This window comes from Coloeus monedula (assembly GCF_965178545.1).
Source record: "Coloeus monedula genome assembly, chromosome: 25".
Lineage (NCBI taxonomy): Eukaryota > Metazoa > Chordata > Aves > Passeriformes > Corvidae > Coloeus > Coloeus monedula.
Genome location: NC_138805.1, coordinates 2439197 through 2463998, shown reverse-complemented (window position 1 = coordinate 2463998; position 24802 = coordinate 2439197). Strand labels below are relative to the sequence as shown.

General features: G+C 52.8%; 1 protein-coding gene across 2 annotated transcripts in view; it reads right to left on the bottom strand.

The window, feature by feature from the left end:
- Window positions 1–24802, bottom strand: part of LOC309582109 (protein CEPU-1) — a gene marked incomplete at both ends in the record, with an annotated part of 353179 nt that overhangs the window by 136718 nt on the left and 191659 nt on the right. Inside the window, one exon of one of the 2 annotated variants that reach the window (XM_082297124.1) lies at window positions 384–468. In XM_082297124.1, the coding sequence (XP_082153250.1) occupies window positions 384–468 (85 nt within the window). Of the gene's footprint in view, window positions 1–383; window positions 551–24802 lie in introns of those variants that run through there. The other variant, XM_082297123.1, reaches the window with a different exon arrangement.

Sequence of the window (24802 nt, the reverse complement as noted above, 5' to 3'; positions counted from 1 at the left end):
GATGAAGACACCCCAGGCACTGCACTCCAGGAGCAGAGCAGGATTAGCCTGCACCGAACGCAGCCAAAGTGCCCGAGCCGTGCTACCGACAGCAGGAATTGAGCCCCTGCCTCGTACTGCTGTGGGGCAGGGCACCAAAAGGGAATCACATTCCTTTATTTTTCATCCCCCATAACTTTCCCAGAGACAACTGGGGGGCGGGGGGGGGCTGAGCCCAAGCCCAGTCCCCTGGCACTCCAATCTCTCAGCTCGCTGCCCGGTGCCGTCCTGTACCGCCAACCGACACGGCGCATTCCCCACGGGGAAACTGAGTCACGTCCCCAAAGTCACCATGCAAGCAGGACCCTCCCAGCCCCCCAAGGCCCCAGTGCAGCTGCTCCTACCTGAGCGTGGCGCTCTCCCCTTGCCGCACTGTCACGTTGTCCATGGCTTTGGGGAAGGTGGCATCTCCGCTGCGCACGGGCACTCCTGCGGGCACAAGGAAGAGCAGCCTGAGACAGAGGACGACCAGGCACCTCCAGGGCAGGGCCAAGCACCCACCGACCCCCATCCTGGGCAGCGGGGACTTTTCCAACAGGCAAAAAACACACCCGACAAGGCGAAAAGGGGGAAGGGGTGGGTGGAGAGGAGGGATGGGGGGGAGCAAAACCACCGGGGCGAGCGCTGCGGAGCTCCACGGAGATCAGGAGAGCCCCCGGCAAGGCTGGCTGCGAGCGCTGAGCCTGCCGAGCGGCATCGGAGGGAGTCCCGCTGTCCTCGGGCGAGGGAGGAGGACGGGAGGGCCGGGGGGAGGAGGAGGAAGAGGAGGAGGAGAAGTGGCAAAGGTGCTGGACGAGCCGGTTCTTCGGGCAGCAGTCCGAGGCTCACTTGGGCGAGGAGGCGCCGGGGGGGCCCGGCTGTACCCCACTCCCACGCGCTTGTCCCGAGGCGGGGGCAGTCCAAAAACCAGTAAAAACCCCAAAAAACACCCGCGAGGCGAGCTAGCAAAGGTGTCCAGACGCAAGAAGGCACAGCGGGCAAAAGCCTTCGGGATGCCCTGCAGCTCCTCTCCTCCCGCCCCGCTGCCGGGGGGCTGATCCAGGCGGGATGCAGGATGCCGGAATGCAGGATGGGGATGAGAGAACGGCGGGATGCAGAATGCGGGGATGTCGGGCTGCCGGAGCCCCTGGCTGGCCTCAGCGGCGGGCGGGGGGGGCGCGGGGGGGCGGCGGCAGCACCCCGGCCCCGGCCGGCAGCATCCCCGGGGTTGTCATGGCAGCGGCTCCAGCGCTGCCCGGCGCCTCGGCTCCCGCACGGCCCGAGCCCCGCACACGGGCGGGCGGGCGGGCGGCAGCGGGGCGGGATGCGCAGGAGAACACGCACATTAACCCCCGCCGCGCCGCGCTCTTCGGGGGGATGTCAAGACCCCCGTCCTTTCTCCTCTCTCTCCCCCCGCGCTTACCTGCGTCCCGCAGCCAGCACCGCGCTACTCTCCCCCTTGCCCTCCTCTACCTCCGCACCTGCCCCATCCCAGGCGGCAAAGTCGCTGTGCAGGAGGGGAAACTGAGGCACGGGTAATATCCCCCCCTTCCCCCCCAGCCAGGTGATGAAGAGGAGAGGCAGGAGCGTGTCCTCCTGGTCCTCTGCACCTCACAGACACAGCGTGAGCTTAAGTGGCAAATTCCTCCCCAGCCGCAAGCACGGTCCCCGCGTACTTTTTATCAGCTCATAATTTAACAAATATCACATTTGCTTATGCCGAGTAATTCCTCCTTCCCTCCGCTAGTGGCTAAACACATTAATATTTCCAGGCACAGTTCCATGCTGGTGAAAAGGTGCCGGGGAGCATCCTCAGAGCAAAGAGTCCTGGAGGCAGCAGTCAAACCACAGCTTTCGGGGTGCTGCACCCCTCAAACCCCTCAGCTGCAGCAGCCCAGCCCTAGGGAAAACCAGGTCTCCCCTCTTGCTGTGCCCAATGACTTCCCTGCTTAGCCTTACCCAAAAATCCTCCCTCCATCCCCCCACCGTGTGCTCGGCAGCTTTTACACGGCACCAACATGGGGTGGGTTTTTTTGTTGTTTTTGAGTTCTCTGCTGGCAGCCTGAGCTGGGATTCAAACTGGTGACCTAGATGTGAAAGGATCCATAGCCCGTTACTAATCCCTGGAGTCTCCGAATCCCCTGTAAACTACTGCTTAATTCACTAACTGTGCTATTTAATCTCTAAAACATTATGAGCTGTGCCGGGCAGAGGAAACACTCCATCAAATAAAGCTTTATTATTATTGTGCATGCTGACTGGTCATACGAGAAGGGGATTGCTCTGCAAGACTCTCTACTTTTTCCTTGTCTGAAGGTTCTCTGCTCCTTGAATTTAGCACTGGTGGGACGTGCTGCCTCGAGTCCTGTGTTTTCCCAGAGGAAACAGCAGCTTTCCCCAGCTCTTGGCAGAAGGACTTTAATCCCTGCAGTGAATTTGGCTGTCTGAACTGGCAGGGGAGGGGGGGGAACGCTGCATTCAGCAGATCCTTTGGGGCCACAAATTACATGGGAGGGGGTCTCTGAAACCTCACTGCATCAGAGGCAGGGGAAAAAAGACTCTGTCCAGGGTTGTGTTGTTGCACTGGGGTGTACAAGACAGCCAAGAATAAAATACACCAACCCTGCTGGTTGCTGCAGCATCCAGGCACCCCTGGCAGGATGGGGACCCTGCTGGGATACCTGCAGGACCATCACACAAGAGCTTGCTCTTTGTGGGGCCGCTCCTTTGAATGGGCAGAGACCAACTCCTTTGTCAGCAAAACCAGAGGGATTCCAATAACCACAGCCAGTTAACCTTTTAACACGGAATTCAGCCCCGGATTGCCAGGAGCATCTTAAATTATGAGGGGAAAAAAAAACACCTCCGTGCACTGAAAGCGTGTGAGGCTGGGGCAAAATGTAACCCGCAGAGCTGTTCCAGCCCTTGCCAAGGCTGAATTTGGCCCACTGTTAGGGGATCATCAGCAGCATTGTTTGAAAATCCCAAGGAATTTACATCCAATATGCTCCTGCATACTAAAGCCCGGCAGAATCCCTGGTCTCCCTCCCTCCCTCGCATACATACAATGTACATATAAATCAGCCTGTCACAGCTCGTCTCTTTTCTGACAGCTGTAATTGCTTCGGACTATAAAAATATCTATAGACAATAAACACGACGCGGGAAAACAGCAAAGAGAAAACCAAATCAAGGTTCCTTTAAATAATTCAGTTGCTCCAGCAGCAGAGGAGCCAGCAACTGAGTCCAGCTGTGAAGGTTCAGGAGCGAGAGAAAGAGAGCTTTGTAGCCTCCTCTGGGGATGAGAGAGTCTTTTTTCCTTCATTGGGTTTTGACCACAGCAGCAGCAGAGTTTGCTGCGCGCGGGCTGAGCCCATCTGAGCAAGCACCAAGCAGCCTCTCGCTTTCAGCTTCTTCCCTTTCTTCCTACTTAGGTAAAAAAGTCTTTTTTTTTTTCCCCCCCCCTCCTCATTGCGAGCAACAGGCAGGAGACAAACAGAGCGAGCCAAGCACAGCACACTCGAGGTGTAGCTTTATCTCCGTATCCATCTCGCTCTTCTCCTTCCCAGCAAGGCTAAAGGCCCCCCTCTCCTGGCAGAGACCACAAACAGGGCAGCAGAAGCAGCGAGGGCTGGACCGGGTGGGAAGTGATGCAGAATCAAGGATGGAGCCAGGGGAAGGATTTTCCCCTAGGGGGGTGGCAGCTGGAGGGGAGGATGCTGAAAGCCTGGATGGAGAAGGGGTTAGAAGGAGTGAGACCCTGGGGCTTTGCTTCCCAAAGGAGCACCTCTATCGATAGCTGGGGAGGAGGAGGCTTGGAGGCAGAGCAGGGAGCAAGTCAGTCCCAAAAACATTCCACAGGAAAGAATGATGGCATTTGGATCGCTGCAAGGGACCCCGACTCCTTCACAGGACCCTCCCAGCAAACACTGCCGCAAACTCAGGCTTTTCCTGCAAAACCAAGCCTTAAGCAGCTAATCTGCAGATCTGAGTGGTCCCAAGGGCCAACAATCAGATGCAAATTTGCAGTTCAAGTTCCTCTATCAAGGAAAACAACAACATTGCCGAATTTTTTCCTCCTTCCTCAAGTATCCAGCACGATTCTATTTTATCGTAGCTGCTTACAGGTCCAAGTTAAAGACCTCCCCCGTCCTACAGACCTATATCCAAACAATCCTACACCTCCCCACACCAATGGATTTCATTCCTAGAGAACAAAAAACTACTTTCAATAAGTAGGTCATAGCAAGGCAATTCGTACAGCCAGATTTTCCTTTTAATTCCTTTTCAGGGAGTTGATAGATGGCAATCTATAGCCCCAAAGTGGAAATTTATTTTTAATCTGAAATGGCCAAATACGATCAGAAACAGAATTTATGCTCGAGACATTCTCGTTCCTTCCGAATGAGAACACGATTTTATAACGCCAGCCGTGCTATCGCATACCACATTATTCTCCAATAAGCTCAGAGTTGCACAAAAAGTGCTTAATTTCCTTGGCATTAGTCAGGTGAATGACACAAGTCCGGGGGAAGCTTTTCCTGAATAACTGCTGAGCCCTCCGTGCCTTCAACCATTCACCGAAGCCACAAAGGACGCGGGCTCCAGCTCCGCTCACTGCCTCATTTATCCCCTCGTTAACGGTGGCCCCAATTAAGGAACAATGATTGGGAGCCTTACTTGGCCGAAGCCGTTTTGAGCCCTTCTCGCCCCAAAGGCATTCCCGCTCCGAGCTGGAGAAATCGCCCGTTCAGGGCTGTTTCTAGGACAGTTTTTGGAATGCAAGCAGCATCCTCATGGGCGCTCAGCCCTCGATCCCTCGTGCTGGAGGCGGCCAGGGACTCCAGGCACCTTCTTCACGGTGTTTAAAAACAACGCAGGAGACCCCATTAATCCCTGCTAGAGACGCTGTTAATATTTAACTGCAGTTTAGATAAACTTACAGTAACCATCCCATTAAATTTAGATAAAATGTGCTTTTGGGAGCCTTCCCCTAAAGCCACGCTGCCCTGCTCTGCCTGCACTTTGCACCAAGAGCCTCGCAGTAAAAAAAGGAACATTTTGTTTGCCCTTTAAAAAACTGCTGGGCTCGGGTTTGTCGCTTGCTCTTGTCGTGCTCAGGGACTTTGGAATTTTCAAGCACGAATTAACTCCTTCCAGGGCACCCCCGGCTGAGCTCCAAAGCCTCAGCCAAGGGGCTAGAGGAGCAGGTGCCCTGGAAAAGGCTGCAAATCTGTCCCAAACCGGTGCTGCAAACCCAGCACAGGACTGATCTCCCTGCACCATCTCACCAGGTAACCCAGAATGTGCCCCCAGAGGAGAAGGAAAGCCAAAGTGCCCCACACAGCACTGCCAGCCCTAACACACGGCGGCATCCTCAAGGATGCTCAACATCTCATCCCTGGAAGTGCTCAAGGCCAGGCTGGACAGGGCTTGGAGCACCCTGGGCTAGCAGAAGGCGTCCCTGCCCATGGCAGTGGGTGGAACGAGATGAGTTTTAAGGTCCCTTCCAACCCAAACCATCCTGGGACCCTTTGTACGTTGCAGAGGGGCCAGGCAGAGCTGCAGCCAGGACACAAAATGAGGAGGCTGCACAGCAGCCCTCAAGGCCTCCCCTCTCCCTTTGGATCACTCCTTTCTCCCACAGCCCTCAGTGTCTGGGCCTTTTACAGCAGTCCAAGCAGGCCCACACATTTATGAAGTGACACCTTTGCAGGTCCAGACTCAACATCAAACACCTACACAGAGCCTAAAAAACTGATCAAAGAGCTACTGAGCCACACTGGCACAGTGAGAATTACGAACTGGGATCGAGCCTTGGTACAAATCAATATTGATTTTACATAAATCTGTTTCTCACAGCTTCCTTGTGAGGTTATGGTGCTGTATGAGCACCCCAAAAAGCTTCCTCCATACACACCCTGCAACCCCAGCAGTGTTTGATCAGCATGGCTCAGGTGCCAGGGACAGCGATGACGTGGGACAAACCATGCCATTATCCATCCAATGGCAGTTGATAAGTGTGTGACATTAACCCAGAGTTCTACAACTCAATCCCTGCAGTCACTGAAAAGGGAAAAAGCTGAACAGGCAGAAAAGCAAAGCCAGACACTCCTCAGGTCTCACCAAGGATATCTGAGAGCTCCAGCACAGCTCCCTTAAATGTGAAAACACAAGGTTCTACCCACCCTGAGGCTCTGCCCGCAGTCTGGAGGCTCTGTGCGGGATTAACTGTTTGGAAAAAAAGCTCCAAGAGTCGCTGTGCCTTCTCCTGGGATGGTCCTAAGGAAAACACACTGAGCCAAGCCTTCCCCAGCCCATCTGGGTATCACACACATCCTCAACTGCAGCAAGCAGCAAAAACCTGGCTGGTTTGCCCCTCTTCCACCTCAGTTTCACCCCCCAGACCCTTTCCTAACAGAAAACTGCTCAGTCCCTACAAAGCCAGGGGAAGCAGACACTGGGGAGGAGCACATACCTCAGTTCAGACAACCATCTGCAACAAAAAGCAAATACGAAAAGCAGAGCCCCTAAAATCCCACTTTTAAAAGCACTGAATGTGCTCAGCTGTACTGGGTGAAAGCCCAGCCCACTGCCAGGTGTTCTGCATCCTCAAATCAGCCTCTCCTGGAGCCACTGGTTTCCCTATTGCCCACACCTGACTCCAGACTGGGATCAGTCACCTCCAAGCCAGGCTTTCCTTTCTGACCCCCCACCAGCCGCTGCCAAAAATGGGCTTTTTCCCATTTTCACCTCAAATCAGCACCTTTGCAGCACCCTTCTTTTGCCAGCCTGCTTCCCTGAAGTTGCCAAATTGCTCGAGTATATTCCTTGGGAAAAAAATCCGGGCTCGCTGCTGTGTCAATTTGAGTTTTGCCACTGGTCCTCTGACCCTGACGGCTCTCTGCATCCAAGAATAATATTAATAATAGCCATGCCATTAAGCAAGATGCTTGGTTTGAATCTGAAGATTTTGAGAAATGATCTCATAAATTTAATTCCCGGGGTACCATCTTTGAGCGTTAACAGGCACAGTCGCCTCTGAATTCTGGGAAATGAGCATAATTACATGGAGATCGACAAGGCACAAATGCCAAGAATTCTGTTAACCTTTAATACTGCAAAAAAACTCTCCCCTTGTAATTATCTCTTTCCTTTGTCTTAAATGTTACTGATGAATATTTAGTGGGATAAGCAAATAAAAGGAGGCTGAGGGGTGCAAGGAGGTGCAGTTCCCTGTGGGATAAGCCTGAACACCTCACAGAATCATTGTGGGTCAGGGTAGGATGGGACCCCAGGTCGCCAAAACTGCTCCATGGGACAATGACACCCCCGTGGTGACACACAGCCACGACAGAGCCGGCAGAGGCCAATTTGAGTTACACCAAAATCCAGATTCATTCCCAGCACTGCTGCAAATGCACCTTCACCCAGGCCTGTGAAGAGCGATCCCGTGGCCCCAGTGGGATGGTTTCAGGTGCCCTTTCTCCAAACAGAACTTTGTCTTGGAATAAAACTTCCTGGGTAAAAAACACGTCACCTTTCAAACACATCCTCCCTAGGGCTGCAAATGGCACTGCCCTCTTGCTGCACAGGGAGCCTGATGGAAAGAAGATTTTCTCCCGGTGTGAACTGCATTAATATCTGTCAGAGCTCTGGCATTTCTGCCTATAATGATGAAAAATATGTGCCGGGAATGTGGGGTGCCCCCAGCATCGCCTCCCTCCCCATGAAGTGAAATTAGAAGCAGCTGCTCCTGCTCCCGTCCTCTTTACAGCCCTACGACATTATCTCGGGAAGATGATTATTTGGGAGATGGCGAGGGGATAAGGGAGGCCCGCGACCCATCCGCATTCCAGCGGCGCCCGTGCTGCAGACAGGGCTCGGCTCTCCCCTCCCCGGAGCTGCAGAGCGGTGGTGTAAAGGTCACTCTCCTCTCTTAATGTCGCGTCAGAGCCACCACCGAGGGAACGAGGGAAAGAAAAAGGCACATCTCCCCTGCTGGATGGAGAAAACCCAGCCCCGTCCTGGGAGCAGTGTGCCGGCAGGAGGTGGTTGGGCTCTAACCACCCGCAATGCCAAATGCTTTTGGAATGCTTGCCCAGGAGCTCTGGAAGAGGTGGAAGGAGCTTCCTCCTGGATCTGAAGATGCTGCTCTCAGCCACATCCCAACCAGCAGCTGGGCCTGCTGATGTGGATGGGCACGGAGGCAGCGAATCCTGTGCCGTGGAGGAGAGGGACTGCAGCACACCCCTGTGCTCGTCCCAAAGTGCTGCAGGCATCAGGGAGACAGAGGATATCCCACCCATGAGAGTGCCAGCCCCACATCCCAAATTAACCAATACTTTCTGGGCCACTGAGGTTGGGAGCTGGTCCACCCAGAAGTCTCACAGTGCCACCAGAGAGGCTGAGTGTCACGGGAGAGGCTGGAGCAGTCACAGAGCAAACTTGGCTTCAGGGCCAGACCTTTACAGATTCCCTGCTCCCTCATTCCAGGAGGAAGAAAGCCAAAGCAGTGTTTATTCACAGAAGACTAGGGAGAAAAATAAGAGGGAAGAGGTGAGTTCATTAAGTCCAACACCTCCCTCTCCCGGGAGGGCTCCACACTTGTGGAAGGGAGGAACTCTGTCCCAGCCCAGGGCCAGGGCTGTGAACAGCAGCGAGGGCTCCAAACCTCCCCGAGAGAGGTGACACCACAACCACCTCAGACCTGGGGTCCCAGCGGCTCCAGCCACCCCCCAGCTACTCCTGACCACAGAATGCGGCAGATGTTTGCTCTCATCCCTTTCCCTTTCCCTTTCCCTGCCTTCCACTGGAGCGAGGTTTCTGGTCTCCAAGCTGCTTTTATGCCCCTTTAAAAGGTTATAAAAGCTGTCTTTATATTCCAATAAAGGGATATAAAAACAACCTTTTTCGCAGTTCAATAAACGTGGTTAACTTTTCCCCCCATTAATACTTTTTTGCCTCAATGTTGTGTGCACGTGTGGGCTGCTGCAGGACAGGGAGGACGATGGGGCTTTGGGCACCACCTCTCAAGGCAGGAGACAGCAGCACATCCAAAGGGAGAAGGACCAAGAGGCTGTGCTGGGGGCACCAGGCAGGTCTGATGCCAGGCAAAGACGGGCATCCTAATCTAAGGTGCTGCCCAAAAAGGAGCGAGATGAGGATAGAACCTCGCTGGACACTGTGCTGGTGCATTTGCTGCAAAGAAAATACCTCCTGGAAGCTGGTGTGAGCTCAGGGAAGAGCTGTGCTGTGGCATGAGAAAAATTCAACTGATGAACTCTATAAATCAAGGGGCAAAGAGCTGCCCAGCGGGGTTTTGCCTCTCCTGGTAAAGGCCCGTGGATGTAAGGGATGATAAACCGCAGCCACCCTGGTCTCCATCCCTGCACAAACCAGCAGCTGCTGCACCCAGGGCTGTGCCACCTCTCTCCTGGGTGACAAGGGACAGGTCACTTCACCCCGCACTGCCAACCCCCTGCTCTTGGCAACACCATTTAGACCTTCCAGGCCGTGGGTCAGGAATTGTCCTGTCTGGAGCATCAGTGCCACATGAAGCCTGACAGGTCCCTGCTCCCCACGCAGCCTCCAGACACGGCTCTAATTATTATTTACCGTTTGTGCAGCCATCCCGTGGCTTGCAATCCGTCTTTCTCAAAAGCGTCCTTTTCCTTGGAAGAGGATCTAAACCTGTCCTGCTGCTCGTCCAACAGCCTCTCCAGGCATTAAAACAAGGAGGTTTATTATTTTTGGTGACAGCCTGTTCTGCAAGGTGAACACAACTCGTATGAATCAAACCGACCTGGATTTCATACATCATCCCCCAGCAGCACCAATGCGAAGGGCAGGAGGGGTTTGGCTGCCGAATGCAGAGCAGAGCAGGGAGTTCATTGGTGCTGATCTATGGGTGATGGGGAGCCTGTGGGGTGCTGGGACTGTGGCTGCTGGAGGGAGAAGAGTGGGGGAGATGTGAGTCCATAAATAAGGCAAGCTGGAGAGAGCAGCTACCAGGAGCTGCAATTGAAGCCCAGCACCAAGGCAGTGAGAATCTTTCCAACTGTGTTCCCGCTTCCTGACCTCATTTCTCCCCTTCCTGCCCCTGCACGGGTACTGTGGGATGGGGACCAAACTCTGAGCAGGGCAGATGATCTTGTCCCAGAATCCCAGAATGGTTTGGATTGGAAGGGACCTCCTACCATGAGCACCTTCCACTGTCCCAGGGTGCTCCAAGCCCCATCCAGCCTGGCCTTGAAAACTTCCAGGGATGGGGCAGCCACAGCTTCTCTGGGCAACCTGTGCCAGGGCCTCACCCTCAGTAAGGAATTTCTTCCTAATATCCAATCTAACCCTGCCCTTGGCCGAGGGGCTCCTTGTCCCCACCACGCACCCTGTCCCAACTCGCTCCATCCCACCCAGGCTGAGCCCTCCCTGCCACCTCCAGCTAATTAACCCAGCTAATTGCCTTAGCCAGGTTCTTTTTTAAGGCTGCAGGGGAATGATGAGGGTGAAGGGAGAGGGTGAGCATGCAGGGCTCCCTGGGGAATTCAGAAGCATTTACAGTCCCTGGCACGAGAAAATCCATACTCATCTTGGCTCTGGGAGGCAGGGCTGCCCTCCCACACTCCTATTAGCAATTCCCAATCATCTTTTATTAGGCCTGCATTGATTTGCTGCTCATTTCAGTGGGAACGAAGAACTAAGAGCCTCAGCCTGGCCTCAGCTGAGGAATCCAGGCACGGAGCAAGAGGAGATCTTGGGGGATGCTGACCCTGGTTCAGCTGTGCCACTACGGAGCAGAAGCAGAGCTGTTCTTCCAAAATAGCCTTTCACATCCCACAAAGCTGGCAAGAACGTGAGGAAGAGGGATCAAGGGTAGGAGGAACTGGAGGCTCCTCCTGGTCTGTATTTAGGGTGCTCCTTTCATACTGGGGAGGGGAATTTTGTCTAGCAGGGATTCCTGGGAGAAGTCGCCTGGATCCCACGCTCCAAAACCCCAACCCTGCAGAGTAGCTCAGGCCAGTTATTACCCCCTGGGAGAAACAGTCTCCTAACACTGCTCCGGTTTCCAAGCCAACATTATTTCCATGTAGCTTGTGAAACACAAATTCTGTTAGGAATCATCTGAATATTTTGTTCTAATAATGCCCTAACACCAGCATACCCATTAGCACATACACGGAAAGGAGCATTTGAATATCAAAACAAAGAAAATTTAGAGGTGTTTTTTCCCCTCCTGGCAAAGGCACCACTGCTAGTTATCAGTTTCCAACTGTTTGCACCACAGCCTTTCCATGCGTGTCCCTGCTGTCATCAAACCTGCTGCTCCCTGCACCCCGTGTCCTGAGATAACCCGAGATGTGCAGCCACAGCCACAAAAGGGCCCCACAGTCCCCAGGGAGGAGAAGGGCTGAGAAGGACAGGGTGGCAGCTCTGCAGAGGGGATGGTGGGAGATGCAAATCTCCAGCTGTGTGAGCCACAGATAAATCCCTCTGCACCCGGCAACTCTGGCTCATCCCATCACAGCACCCACCTCATCCCATCACAGCACCCACCTCATCCCATCACAGCACCCACCTCACCCATCACAGCACCCACCTCATCCCGTCACAGCACCCACCTCATCCCGTCACAGCACCCACCTCATCCCGTCACAGCATCCACCTCATCCCATCACAGCATCCACCTCATCCCGTCACAGCACCCACCTCATCCCGTCACAGCACCCACCTCATCCCGTCACAGCATCCACCTCATCCCATCACAGCATCCACCTCATCCCGTTATCGTCTCACCTCATCCCATCATGCACCCACCTTGTTTTGATGCCTTTTCCTGGTTTTAAAATCAAGAGTCATACACGGTTAGAAGGGGAAAAGGGATTTTACCTTGGTATTTATTTTCAGGATCCTTAGGTGCACACGTCCAGGTCATATGCATTGAGATGCACCCTGCCGAGCCTATCCTCTTCCCAACATTGGGTATATCATTATAGGTGTTACTAATTAGCAGGTCTATCAAAGATTCCCCAATGAGAGGCTCGAGTGAGCCCCCCTCCCCAAGGAGCCTTCCCTGGATGGTTCTATCTTGGTTTACAGAATGTGTTCTGGAGAGGACCTTGGGCTCTGGGGCACACTGATCCCTGGCTACGAAGCTTCTAAAATGTTGAGTCTCCCAGCTTGACAAACAAGTCCAAGAATGTAGGAAAAAAGCACTGGGAATACAGAAGTTGTAAAAAGGTATAACGGGTATAAAAGAAAAGGCAAAAATCTTCATGGCATCAGTTTGATCACAGCATCCACCTCATCCCATCATGGCAACACCTCATCCCATGCCAGCACCCACCTCATCCCATCATAACATCCACCTCTTTCCACCACAAAACCAACCCCATCCCACTACATCCCAGCAGACCGAGGTGAGGGGATACACTAAAAGCCACGGTTTTGTTGCATTTGGAATAAATTATATGTATTTTTTTAGAATGCCCCTGCATTTAGAAAGCCAGAGCCACTCTCTAAAGCACCCCAGGAAATACGAAGCCAGGAGAGCGGACTCAGAGAACAGCTCACAATGCCTGCGGTGAGGCAGATGAAAGCTGAGGGCTGCATCCTTGGATGTCCCTCACTTCAGACAGAGCGGGAGGAAATACAGACACTCTTAAAACTCTGCCCCAGATCTGCCAGCACAGAAAGTTTCCCTCTGCTTTGAACCAGGCAACCGACTTCTCTCCCCGGGAAGCGGCCGCCTCCGGGCAGCGTGCGGGAGGCGAGAGGAAGAGGATATTGGATATCAGCAGGGTCCAGTGCTGCCCGGAGGGTGGCTGAGGTGATGCTGCAGAGTGACTGTCACCCACCCAGCTGAAGCTGGGGCTGTGGTGCCCAGGATCCTGGGTTAAGGAGAGGGATGTGAGTAAAGCAGGTGTAAGTTTTGCCTCCAGGAAACAAGGGTTTGCTTCTACGCACATGTTCTGATGCCAGTTACAAGCATGTGAGGAGCAAATTGGGTGTGATCCAGAGCAGCAGCTCTTCAGCGTTGAGTCAGACCTCACGTTACTTAAGGCTTCACTGCCCATTTTTTCCCCCCCTCTTGCTGTTTTTCTCCCTGTCTACCTCCAGGCAGTCCAGGATCAAGACAGGGAGGTGAAATCTGGAACTCCATGAGAAGTCAAGTCTTGTAAGGAACGTGCTGTTGGATTCCACTTTCCCTGCCCATCAGTGGATGCTGGTGTCCCACAGCAGACAGAGGTGCAGGAATTGTGTCCCACGCTGAAATGGGGCTGCCACAGCCCTTGCTGGCACCCACCGTGCCTTTCGCCTGACATTGGCGCACAGCTCACAAAGGGAGCGGGCCAAATTCCTCCCTGGCGCAGCTTAATTGAAGTCGATGATGGTACACCAGGGATGAACCTGGCCCACTGTCCTGAGCTGGAGTCCACAACAAGTCCAGCTGGCAATTCAGTGGCAACAGGAAGGATCCCTGGCACCGGGAGCAGAGCTGGGAGCTGCGGTCGGCATTTGCGGGTGGGAGACAGACTCAATAAACCCAGGGCTAAGTAAACCAGATCTGTAATAAATAACAACCAGCATTCCACCTCTTCCAAATGCTATGGAGATCTGGCCCAAATTGTCCTCCCAAGCCCCATGAGCGGTGGGGACATTTCATTAGCCTTGTTATACTGACAGGGAAACAGGCGCTGGGAGCCTAATAATAATAAAAATCCATTATGTCGCAGTGCTTGTTGTCTGTGTATCCCAACTAGCAGCTCCAAAAGGCAGGGAAATGGCTGGGCTGGTTTTACGGGAGTCAGGAGGATGGAAATGTGCAAGGAGGTTGGTAATTAGCTTCGGGTCACTCATCAAGATGAAGTTTGCTGAGTGGTGCCACCAGGCCACATCCAGGCTGGGCTGAGGTGCTCAAAGCTGCAAGCAGGATGGATCAGGGAAAATGCTGTTCTACAGCCAGTAACTGAAGGAGATTTCAGGTAATCCCAGAATCATTAAGGTTGGAAAAGCCCTCCAAGGTGATCGAGTCCAACCTGTGCCCAATCCCCACCTTGTCACCCAGCCCAGAGCACTGAGTGCCATGTCCAGGTGTTCCTTGGACACCTCCAGGGATGGGGACTCCACCACCTCTCTGGGCAGCTGCTTCCAATGCTCGACAACCCTTTCCATAAAGAAATTCCACCTGATATCCAGCCTGAACCTCTCTGTCACAGCTTGAGGTCCTCTTGAGCTGTCCTTTGTTCCCTGGGAGAAGAGGCTGACCCCCACCCGATGGCACCCTCCTGTCAGGGAGTTGTAGAGAGTGAGAAGTCCAACCTGTCTGCACCTGGATGGAGGGATCTGCAGCAGCTCAGATCCCTCTGCCCATCCAAACCCATGCCAACAGATACCAGGGAGGTTCCACCAAAACTCTAATGTGGCTTTATGCTGAGCTTGAGGGGTGTGATTGCCCTTTTGTGGTGTGATTACACCACAGCTCCGCTTCCCACACCTGCAATTTTCACTCTACTCCTACAACTCCAAGGCTCCATAGCTGCAAATTAATTAAAGTGTAAGTGCAAAATCAGTGGTGCCACCGAATGTTAAAAATACCATTCCGTGGTGACCGGGAAGCCAAAGCCACAATTTTGGAGATGGAGGTAACGTTAAGAGCTGAAATGTAGAGAAATTCCAGTTATAGGGACAAGTGGGAGGCGGCGAGGTTATCCAAAAGCTTTACCACAGTGTAATTACACCGTATTCGTCAGGTAATTACAGCCCTGCTATTATATGCTACAACTCTCCGTTCCATGCCTAATCCCATGAGGTAGATTCAGAGGGATAAAAGGCAGCAGCAGCAGACACCTGACTGCTGCAAGAAGGAATGATGGACATGGATTGACAGGGACAGCAAAAGGAGAGGAGGTAGGAATGGAAATGTGCCAGGTATCCAGAGCAATCGCTTACACCCAGAGCAGCCCCACGCTCATTCCGACCCTCTGATGCTCCAGGGATCCCCACCATGCAACGGGGAAGAGCCAGGCTCGGTTGACTGGGATCTATTGAGGAGGTACAAGCATTCATCAAAAGCCAATCTGCCTCTGGAAAGCAGAAAAAGAGGTTACTCTGGATTAATTTTTCACTTCCGAAGCTTTATGGGGAGTTCTCAAAGTGTCAGCTCGCAAGGCTTCAATATTTTCTGAACGAGAAGCTCAAGTGCTGGTTCCAAACTCCTCTGTTTGGATTGTCAGGTAATTTGTACCCAAACATTTCAATTAAAAATTTCTGTTGGCTCATCTGTTTGGGTCTTTTTCTGGGGAGGGAGATGAAGGATTTGGAGGTTTTGCTTATTTCCCAATTTCTGTCATTTTGATGCTTCATAAGCTACTTCAGGGTTGAACAGCGTGGGGGAAACCTAAGAGCCCATTGCAGGGAGAGCATCCAGCCCTGCCTGTGGGGTGGGTTCATCCCTACAGCTCCTCCCCTGCCCTGTGGCACATCAGAGTGTGCCAGGGTCCCCAAGGCGATTTTTTTTGGCAGCAGGGCACTGGTGGAATCCCCATTCCTGAGGAATTTAAAAGCTGTGTAGAGCTGGTTCAGTGGTGGGTGTGGCAGTGCTGGAGGAACGGGTGGACTCAATGATCTTGGAGGGCTTTTCCAACCTAAATTATTCCATTCCATTGTATTCTATTCTATTCTATTCTTTCTTCTATTCCAATTCTATTTGGTTTTATTTTCAATTCTCTCCTCATTTTATTCCATTCCATCCTATTCCATGATTTCCAGGGCTTGTCTCCACCCAGACCAGCACAGGGCTCCTGTTCCACGAGGCTGGGTAAACATTCAGTGGAATAAATCCCTCCCTGCTCTGTGGGGTCCCATTTGGAGCTCCAGTGCTCCATGACCTTATTTAACATTCCCCATTCCCAAGGCAGCCCAGCCAGTCCTGATGTTCCTCTCAGGTCTCCTACTGCTCCCTACTCCCACCTGATCCTGTTTTCCTGGTGCTATTTGCATTCCTATTTCCACGGCAGGTGGGCACAGGAGGGGATGTACAGATCCGTATCCATGGTGGAATTCAGCAAGGTCTGGAATAACCCCAACCCTTCCTGCTGCACAGCACGGCACGGAAAACAGAGACTGTTCCCCCTTTGGTGCTCCCAGAACATTCACACAGAGCAGATGTGGGCATGGAGTTACAATCAGATGGGGCACAAACTGTGGTTTTGCTGTGGGTTTTTGTTGTTTGGGTTTGGTTTTTTTTTCCTTCTTTTTCTTTAAGTCAAGCTGGACCAAATTCTTTGTCGTCTGCTCCTGCAGAAGCCATGGAGGATTTGTGGAGCCACAACGGCAGAGAAGGAGCAAATCCCTGTGGGATGCCAGAATGCATCCCAAGGGAGCAACTCAGGGAGTTGCATCCACCTGGACTGGCTCTAATCCCTCTGGGTGCAGTTCCATCCAGCAAAATCCATCCTTTGCAAGGGGCCAGCACAGCTGCCATGGGAAATAAGGGCCGAGCCATTGCCGGAGTGATCTTACAGGAATGATCCCCATCTCCATTAGGGGCTCAGCTAAGCCATGAAGCCTGAAAGTTGATTATACCTTTCGTTAGGAATGACTGAATGATGTTTTAAAGCTGGAAAATGAACTCGCAGCTAAGAGGAAACACTTTCTTGGCGAGGCCGTAGAGTAGGTTCCCTGTGGAATAGATGCAGCTGTGAGAGTCAAAATTAAATTGATATTAGAAAATTTCCTGAGGGGAAAAAAAGTCATCTGGTGCCTGCAGAAATGGCATCGTGCAGAGAGCTGACTAGGAAATGGAAAGCCGCTGAAACTCAAATATATATACGTGTACATATTTATATATATGTTTAAATAAAAAAGAAAATATCCTCTAACTTCCCCGTCTCAGCAGAAATCCTCCAAAAGTAAAATTTTCATGGAATGGATTATTTTTCCCCCCTGTTCACCTAATGCAAGGACATTCCAGCTAGCTCCTGGCTCCTGGAAGAGTCATCCGCGTCCTGTAGATGGGACACAACATGGCAAGTAGCCTTCCAGTGGGGTTTGGGGTTTGGTGCTTCCCACTGCCTCCCAGCAGGTCCCCCTGGCTAACAGGGACAGCTCCTGGCTCAGCCATCAGACAACCAAACCACTGAGCTCCTTCCAGACAATCACCTAGATTTAGATATTCCCAACGGAAAAATTAAAAAAAGAAGGAAAGTATCCCAGGAATTTTGCAATAAAGGCACTTTCTGTGGGGAGATGTGCATTGATGGAAGACCGACAGGGCTGACCAACCTGGTCTAGTTGAAGATGTCTCTGATCACTGCAGGAGATGGGACTAGGTGAGCTTTAAGGTCCTTTCCAAGCCAAACCATTCTAGGATTCACAGCCAGAATTCCAAAGGTGGCTTTCTCCATCCCTCCTCGCCATGCCCTGATGTGCATTTGGGGATGTGCAAATGGAGCAAAGCAAAAAGATGCAGATGCAAAAGCACAAAGCCCAGGTGGAAACAGGAAAATCCCTCTTGCATCGGCCTCCCTTGTCTCCCTCCATCCAGACGGAGGCACCAGGAGCCTGCACGTTTCCATTTGCACTGGCAGGGAGAGCAGGGACGGCTCCAGCCACATCCACAGCGGGAACCTTCGGATCAGATTAACGAAAAGCCGCTGATGGCGACAGTTCCTCTGCTGCCCCTGTCGCCGCTCACAATTTACTGTAACAGCCTCTGGGAAGGGACACACATTCCTTCGGTGTTTATCCAAGGAAAGGTGGAGGCTCCGTGGGGAGCACAGCCTGGGGGCAGCTGGAAGGACGCTGCCAGCACCCACTCATCCCCACCCTGCGGCATCGCTCCTGGACACGCTGCTTGTCCCAGGCCAGGGACACATCCACCAGCCTTGGCTCTGCCTCAAACATCATCTCTCCATTATTTGCTTGAATTAAATCATCCACCATGGCCAGCTCGCTCCAGGAATGAGTTGAAGCCCCCTGCAACACAGGGCCACCCATCCATCCCCACAACCCTGCACAGCACAGCATTCCACTCCTAAATTCCCACTGGGAGCACCTCCATACTGCCACTGCTCCAAATTAGATCCCCCCAAACCTTCCTTTTGACCTCTAAAATAAAAACAGTCATAATTAAGATGGGCTGGGTTTATTAGCTGGCAGATTCCAGCAGTATTTCCATACTTTTTCCTGCAACCCCAGCATCTCAAAGCTGCTGCTCACCCAAAGCCTGGATTCCTCCGCAATTGCACGGTGCCAGTAACATTAAAGAAAACATCAACTCTGATGAGACCACTGAGACCTGCAATAAAAACAGGAGGGCTGGTTGTACCACACACATCTGCTGCCAGCATCCTCCCCCACACCTGACTCCTGCTCTCCAGGCTGGAATCCAAAGGGGTCACGGCACCCTTGGGGAGCCCCACACCACCCACCCATCTCCGACTGAACAGAACCATTGCCAAATCAGAACTCAGAGGATGGAAACTCCAAACACGCGCTCCCAAAGGCAGCCTGTGAGAATCTACAAGGCAGCAGCGATGGAACAAGGTCAGAAAGGGAAAAATCAGTGGCAAAGAGGAGCCAGGACCTCGAGTCCAGGCTCTGAGAGGGAAGATAATAAAAAGGCATCATCCCTTCGCCGTCAGTGAATTGTTGCTTAAGCCCGAGGATCACAGACAGCCCTCTCGTCTGAATGGAGCAGTCAAGTGAAGACATTTCCCAGCCATTAAGTCGAGCGATAAAGCGCCCGCAGTAAAGTCAGAGAAGTGGAATTTATCATGGCACCGTACAGATTGTAGGGCCAGGAGAGAGCTGGCTCGGGTCAGCAGGTTGACCTCTTGTGCTGTCTAAAGATCTCTCCCTTCATCACCTCCATTAACATCCCATCTCCGCGCTGCGGCCGGCGCCGGCGCTCCCTCCCCGGGGACTCTCCCCCTTCCCTCCCAACGGGGGGGCCCTTTCTTAATGGCCAAGCAAGAAAACTTCCCCTTCCTTAGCTCCAGGCCACTACTCCTTATCCTACCGCCTTTGGAGACCTGTAATAATTGCCTTTCTTCATTTCCAACATTGTCCAGAAGGTCTTTAGAGACTGTGATCCCTCCCCACCTCCTCAGGAGGCTTCTCCTCCTTTGCTAGAGTATAATTTAGGGCTGGAATGGGGCAGCCCAACCTTGTCATGTGCCTGCTCTGGGAAGTCACCTCCACCTGGAAACTTCCAGGAAAGGAGTTTTATCCCGCCAATGACATTTTATTTTTGCTCAAATCTGCACAGGGATCATCCTGCTCCTCCCAGCCAGCAATGCAGCTTTAAAATCTCTGTTGCCCAGAGAAGCTGTGGCTGCCTCATCCCTGGAAGTGCTCAAGGCCAGGCTGGACGAGGCTTGGAGCAACCTGGGATAGTGGAAAGTGTCTCTACCTGTGGCAGGGGGTCGAATGAGATGAACTTTAAGGTCCCTTTCAACCCAAACCAGTCTGTGATTCTTCGATTCTACAAAACCCTCTTTGGTTATGGCGTTCAATAAGGAAATAAATGAATTTTGAACAATGGCATGCAGCCAGTAAGGGAAAACTGGGGCAGTCAAGGGTGGCAAAAGTTCCTCCAAACCCCTGTGACCTGAGATCTCAGCCACTCAACTCACACCAGGCAGGTTTTTGTTTGGGAACGATGACCTTTTTTAGACCAAAACCATCCAAGCCCAGCAACCTGCAGCACAGAGGATGTTTTCTTGCTGTTGGTTGGCTGAAGTTATTCTCATTTCTGCCTTTTTCTATTTCCTAGCAGAGACAGCAAAATAACCATCGGGAAGACAATTCCCAGGATGATTCCTGCCTTGTATCAGGGAGCCAAAATGCACAGATGAAAACTCTGCAAATGTTTTGCAAGGGAGAAGGAGCCCTTTTGAAGATGGCTGATTTCCCAGCACAAACATTTCATCCAGCCCTGAGAGTTCTTTGCAAAACAGTTTTGAGCCCCACAAAAAAAAAAAAACAACCAACAAGAAAACCCAAAAAACTGTCAAAACACTGTGAAGGAGGCTGAATTCTTCTGTTCATTTCAAAAGGAACCATCAGCACCCAGGACCAACAGACTGGTGGGTGCACAACAGTACATGGAATTCAGGTATTTGGTATTTCTGCCTTCTCCGTACAAGAGCCAAGTGGTTGCAGTGCTCCCTGTCAGAGGGACAGCACAGGGTCACCCCACCGAAGCTCCAAAATTAAACAACCAACCTCTCTGTACCCAAAAAGTGCAACCCAAAAAAATGCTGAACCCCACATATCATAGAAACCCAGACATAGAAACACAGGGACATCTTCCACTAGCCCAGGTTGCTCCAGTCCCCGTCCAGCCTGGCCTTGGACACTTCCAGGGATTCAGGGGCAGCCACAGCTGCTCTGGGCACCCTGTGCCAGGGCCTGCCCACCCTCCCAGCCAAGAATTTCTTCCCAGTATCCCATCTAACCCTGCCCTCTGGCACTGGGAAGCCATTCCCTGTGTCCTGTCCCTCCATGCCTTGTCCCCAGTCCCTCTCCAGCTCTCCTGGAGCCCCTTTAGGCCCTGCAAGGGGCTCTGAGCTCTCCCTGGAGCCTTCTCCTCTCCAGGTGAGCACCCCCAGCTCTCCCAGCCTGGCTCCAGAGCAGAGGGGCTCCAGCCCTGGGAGCATCTCCGTGGCCTCCTCTGGACTCTCTCCAGCAGCTCCACATCCCTCTGCTGTTGGAGGCCCAAAAAAAATAGAGATTTGATGCTATGTTGCTATTTCCTCCCCGCCTGGCTGCTTTCCACCCTCTCCCCTTCCCTTCTGCATCCTCTCCTGCTGTCCCCCAGGACCCACCGATCCCCGCAGCCCCTCCTGGCCAGCCCGGGGCCCTCGGCCGCTGCCCATCCATGCGGACGGCTGCCGGGAGCACAGGGGAGGCTGTGCTGGTGTCTCGCCCCGTTTCCTCCTCTCCACCTGGCTGCTCCACCGGCCGGCTCCTGCCAGGAGCAGCCAGGCGATGGGAGCGGGCGGGAGCGCCGGATGGATGGGCAGCGACTGTCAGCACAGCCAGCGCTGCACAGGCACTCCCAACAAGCTCCTGGGGTGTCTGCCAGCCCCGGGCCCGTGTGCTCCCAGCTATTCCTGCTACCCCATCCCCTCGCCCCGGCTTGCTCGAGCACCACCTTAGTGCTGGGGCATCGTCCTTTTAGAGGAGCAACAAAAACCAAACCACCGGACCACGCTCAGCAGGAGGAATATGGATGTTACACGCACTCCTGGCTCGCTTGCCAAAAAAACCAGGCTATCACCAGGGTGATGTGGCCCCAGGCCTGCAGTCCCTCCTAGGATTAGCTCTAGACATGACCTGCCCCTGAGCCAGCACGGGTTTAACACCCAAAACAGGCTGCAGGCGCCTAAGGAAGCACACAAGCCCCCCTCACACCCCAACCCCGCGAGACATCCATCCCAAGCTGTTGCCCATCCCTCGTTTCTCTGCATTCCAGCTCCCGTTACAAAAGCCAGCTGGGAGGGAGGGATGCAGGGAGCTGCTGCTTTCCAACCAAGCCAGAAGGCAGCTCTGGTGCTTCCGAGCATCCCCTCCCCGTGCGAGCGCCGGGGGAGGAGCGGCACCCTGGGTGCAGCGGGCTGGGGGATGATGGGATGCAGCAGCTAATTTGCACTAATGGTCCCAGAAAGGCAGGGAGTGCTCTCCAGAGGAGAACACACTCGAGCAATAACCTAAATAGCTCCGCGTTTCCAAGCAAAAAGTCCTTGAGGATGGAAGAGAGGCCCTACAGTGGATTTTCTCCCCCCACCTGCACCAAAACTTGGCTGGGGATGTTGGAAAACAGCTGCCTAGGCAGGGAAAAGCATCAGATCTGCAATGTGGGCAGCAGCTCTTGGAAGAAGCTGGACCATGGCTGGATGTCCAGCGCTGCTTTCTGTGCCCGCTTGGACAGACTGAGGCAGTCCTGGGAAGAGCCCAGCCCGGAGCACGTTTGGCTCTGCCGTCAGCCCAAGGCAAAAAAGTCAGTCCATCTGTGCTGAGACAGGTTGATATAGAGGGTGAAATGCCTAAGTAAAATTCCACAACAGGGCATTAAAAAGATGTAATAAAATATACACGAGTTATTAAATATTGTCATCAAGATGAGTCATAAATCAGAGATTTTATGGGTTCTGATTATAAATTCCATTTATTCTGTAAGCGTTTAAAGAAAGAAAAATGGAGATTCAGTAAAGATTTAAGCCCAGCCATGATGCTGCTGATATTTCACTGTTGCTTGTGGATGACACAGCTGTGGGAGCCCAGTGTTGGGTGCATGGAATTGTCTGGAAGGGTCCTCTCGGGCTGCTGTGCCATGAAAAATTCCAACATCCTTATGGATATCACTACAGAGCTCCTGTACTGCAAAATCTCCTCCCCAGCTCCCTCCTCGCCCTGTTCATGGGTTGTAAGATGCAGCTGACTTTCACGAAGAGAGAAATCATCAGTTCAGAGAAGGGGAGGCTAAAACCAGCAAGTGTATGTGGGAAATACCTTTTCCCCTCTTCAAATGCCAAGAGAAATATCAAAGAAATTGCTTTCTTGGAAAGACTCAAGGGCTCAAAGAAATTGTCAAGTGTCGGGTGCCAGCACCTCCCTCCTACTGCCGCAGCAGGGCCGTGAGGCTTCTCCTGTAGAGATGCCACCACAAAGAACTGTCAGGAGACACAAGCCTTGAAAAGATCTCCACAGGAAAACAAGCAAAGGGACAGCCTGTGCCATCCCATTTTGAGGAGGATCCCAGCTCAAGGCAGCCCGAAGGTACCAAAACCCTGCTCTGCCCTGGTATTTTACAGGCACTACCCAGGCGTGGCGACAGCCCTGGCGCTCTCTCAGAAATGAGTATGTCCTGTATTTAATGCCCATTCCCATTTTTCAGCATCACAAAACAGTGCCAGATTGTTCCTTCTCCAGCCCTAAAAATGGGTTGACTCGGTCCCCAGCCTGCATTTTTCAGCTAAGACAAAACACACACCTGATGTACAGCTTTGCACGGGCTGTTTCCGTTCACCTTAATCCATTCCCCATCCTATTGCAGTTCATTTCCAGGGGAACCAAAGCCCACGGACACAGATCCATAACCCCAACCATTAAATCCCATCTTTCAGATAGGCTGGGTGGAAGCTGGACCACAGGGCAGATCCTGTTTAATTAGGGCTCATAAAACCAGCTCAGTGCTGCACCGGGGAGTGGGGCTGATTTGCAGCTGCCTTTAAAACGGAGCAGGGTTACTGCTTCAGCAGTTTTCCCAGCCAGTTTTATGGATGCAACAATAAAGCCAAAAAAAAAAAAAAAAAAAGAAGAAGTTTGCGTGCCAGGAGTTTTAGTGCCGAAGCATCTGATAACGTCACGGCAGCTTGTCATGGGATGGAGGGAAGGAGAGCGCTGGGATGGGAGTGGAGATGAGGATGAGCTGCGGGAGGGAGGCAAACCCAGCCTTGCTAAGCCACAACAGCTCCTCAACAGGGAGATAAGACACGTTCAAAATGAGCTGTGCCGTATTTCCAAGCAGTCTGTGTGAAGGTTTATGTCTGGCCAGATGAAGCAGTGATGGGCTGCCAGGCTGGGGTTTATGAGGTGCAGCAAGGAGGGGATGCCATGAGCCTCAACCGGGGGAAACACTGGGATATACAGAATTCTAGAATCCCAGAATGGTTTGGATTGGAAGGGAGCTTGAATCTCACCCAGTCCCATCCTTGCCATGGGCAGGGACACCTTCCACTATCCCAGGGTGCTTCAAGCTCCATCCAACCTGGCTTGGGACACTTGCAGGGATCCAGGGGCAGCCACAGCTGCTCTGGGCACCCTGTGCCAGGGCCTGCCCACCCTCCCAGGGAACAATTTCTTTCCTATATCCCATCTAAAGCTACTCTCTTTCATCAAAACAAATTAAATAAGGCTTCTTTATTTTTTTTTTAATTTCGGAGTAGAAATTCTGTCATCTGCCTACTGTCAGCTCTTCCAGAGCATCTCAGGCTGCACCTGAATTGCTGTGCTGGTGTTTTATAGCCTGGTGCATATCCCTGGACAAGCTCTCCCTGCTGTTTGCAGGTGGAATCCATCTCACAAGGAGCCAGAGTGTGGGAAAGGAGCAGGAATTGCTGCTGAGCCTCCAGCATACAGCCTGGCCACTGCTCAAGGTGAGCTGGTTGTTTGTGGGAGCCCCCACGACAGCCCCAGGAGCAGGCATGACAATCCAGGTGGGCATTTGGAAAGACGAACTGGCAGATCAGGGAAAAAGGCGGGGAGGGCAAAAAGCAGCACACGAGGTTTCTGGGATAGGAAAATAAGAGGATGAAAGCCTCCCTCAATGCCAGCCAGGGCAAATCAGCGCTTCCCTTCCTGCCTCGCCGGCTGCAGCTTTGGGTAAAAATGTGATGAAGCAGCTTTATGCATGAAAGAGGCCAATTTAAAAGAAAAAAACCAGGGCAAGTGTAAGGAAAAAGAAGAACAGAGCGAGACTGATGGGGTCAGGGCGCTGTTAAGGATGTCAATACCCATCACTCACGAATAACCTTTCTGTAACTCCTGACCCCGCGGTGGCTGTCGCGAAACCGCAGCAAAATTAAAACAGAAATGAAGCAGCATCAGGTCCCGGCGAGAGGAGGCAGAGCCTGACAGGCAAGGTAAGGGCCTGACGCGCGGACAAGAAGGGGGCACAGCGCCGGGCCACGGCGTCCCCCGCGCTCCCGGGAAAAGTGCAAGGGATGCAGGATGCGGCGGAGGCGGCGGGCAGGGGGAGCGGGTGGGACACGCT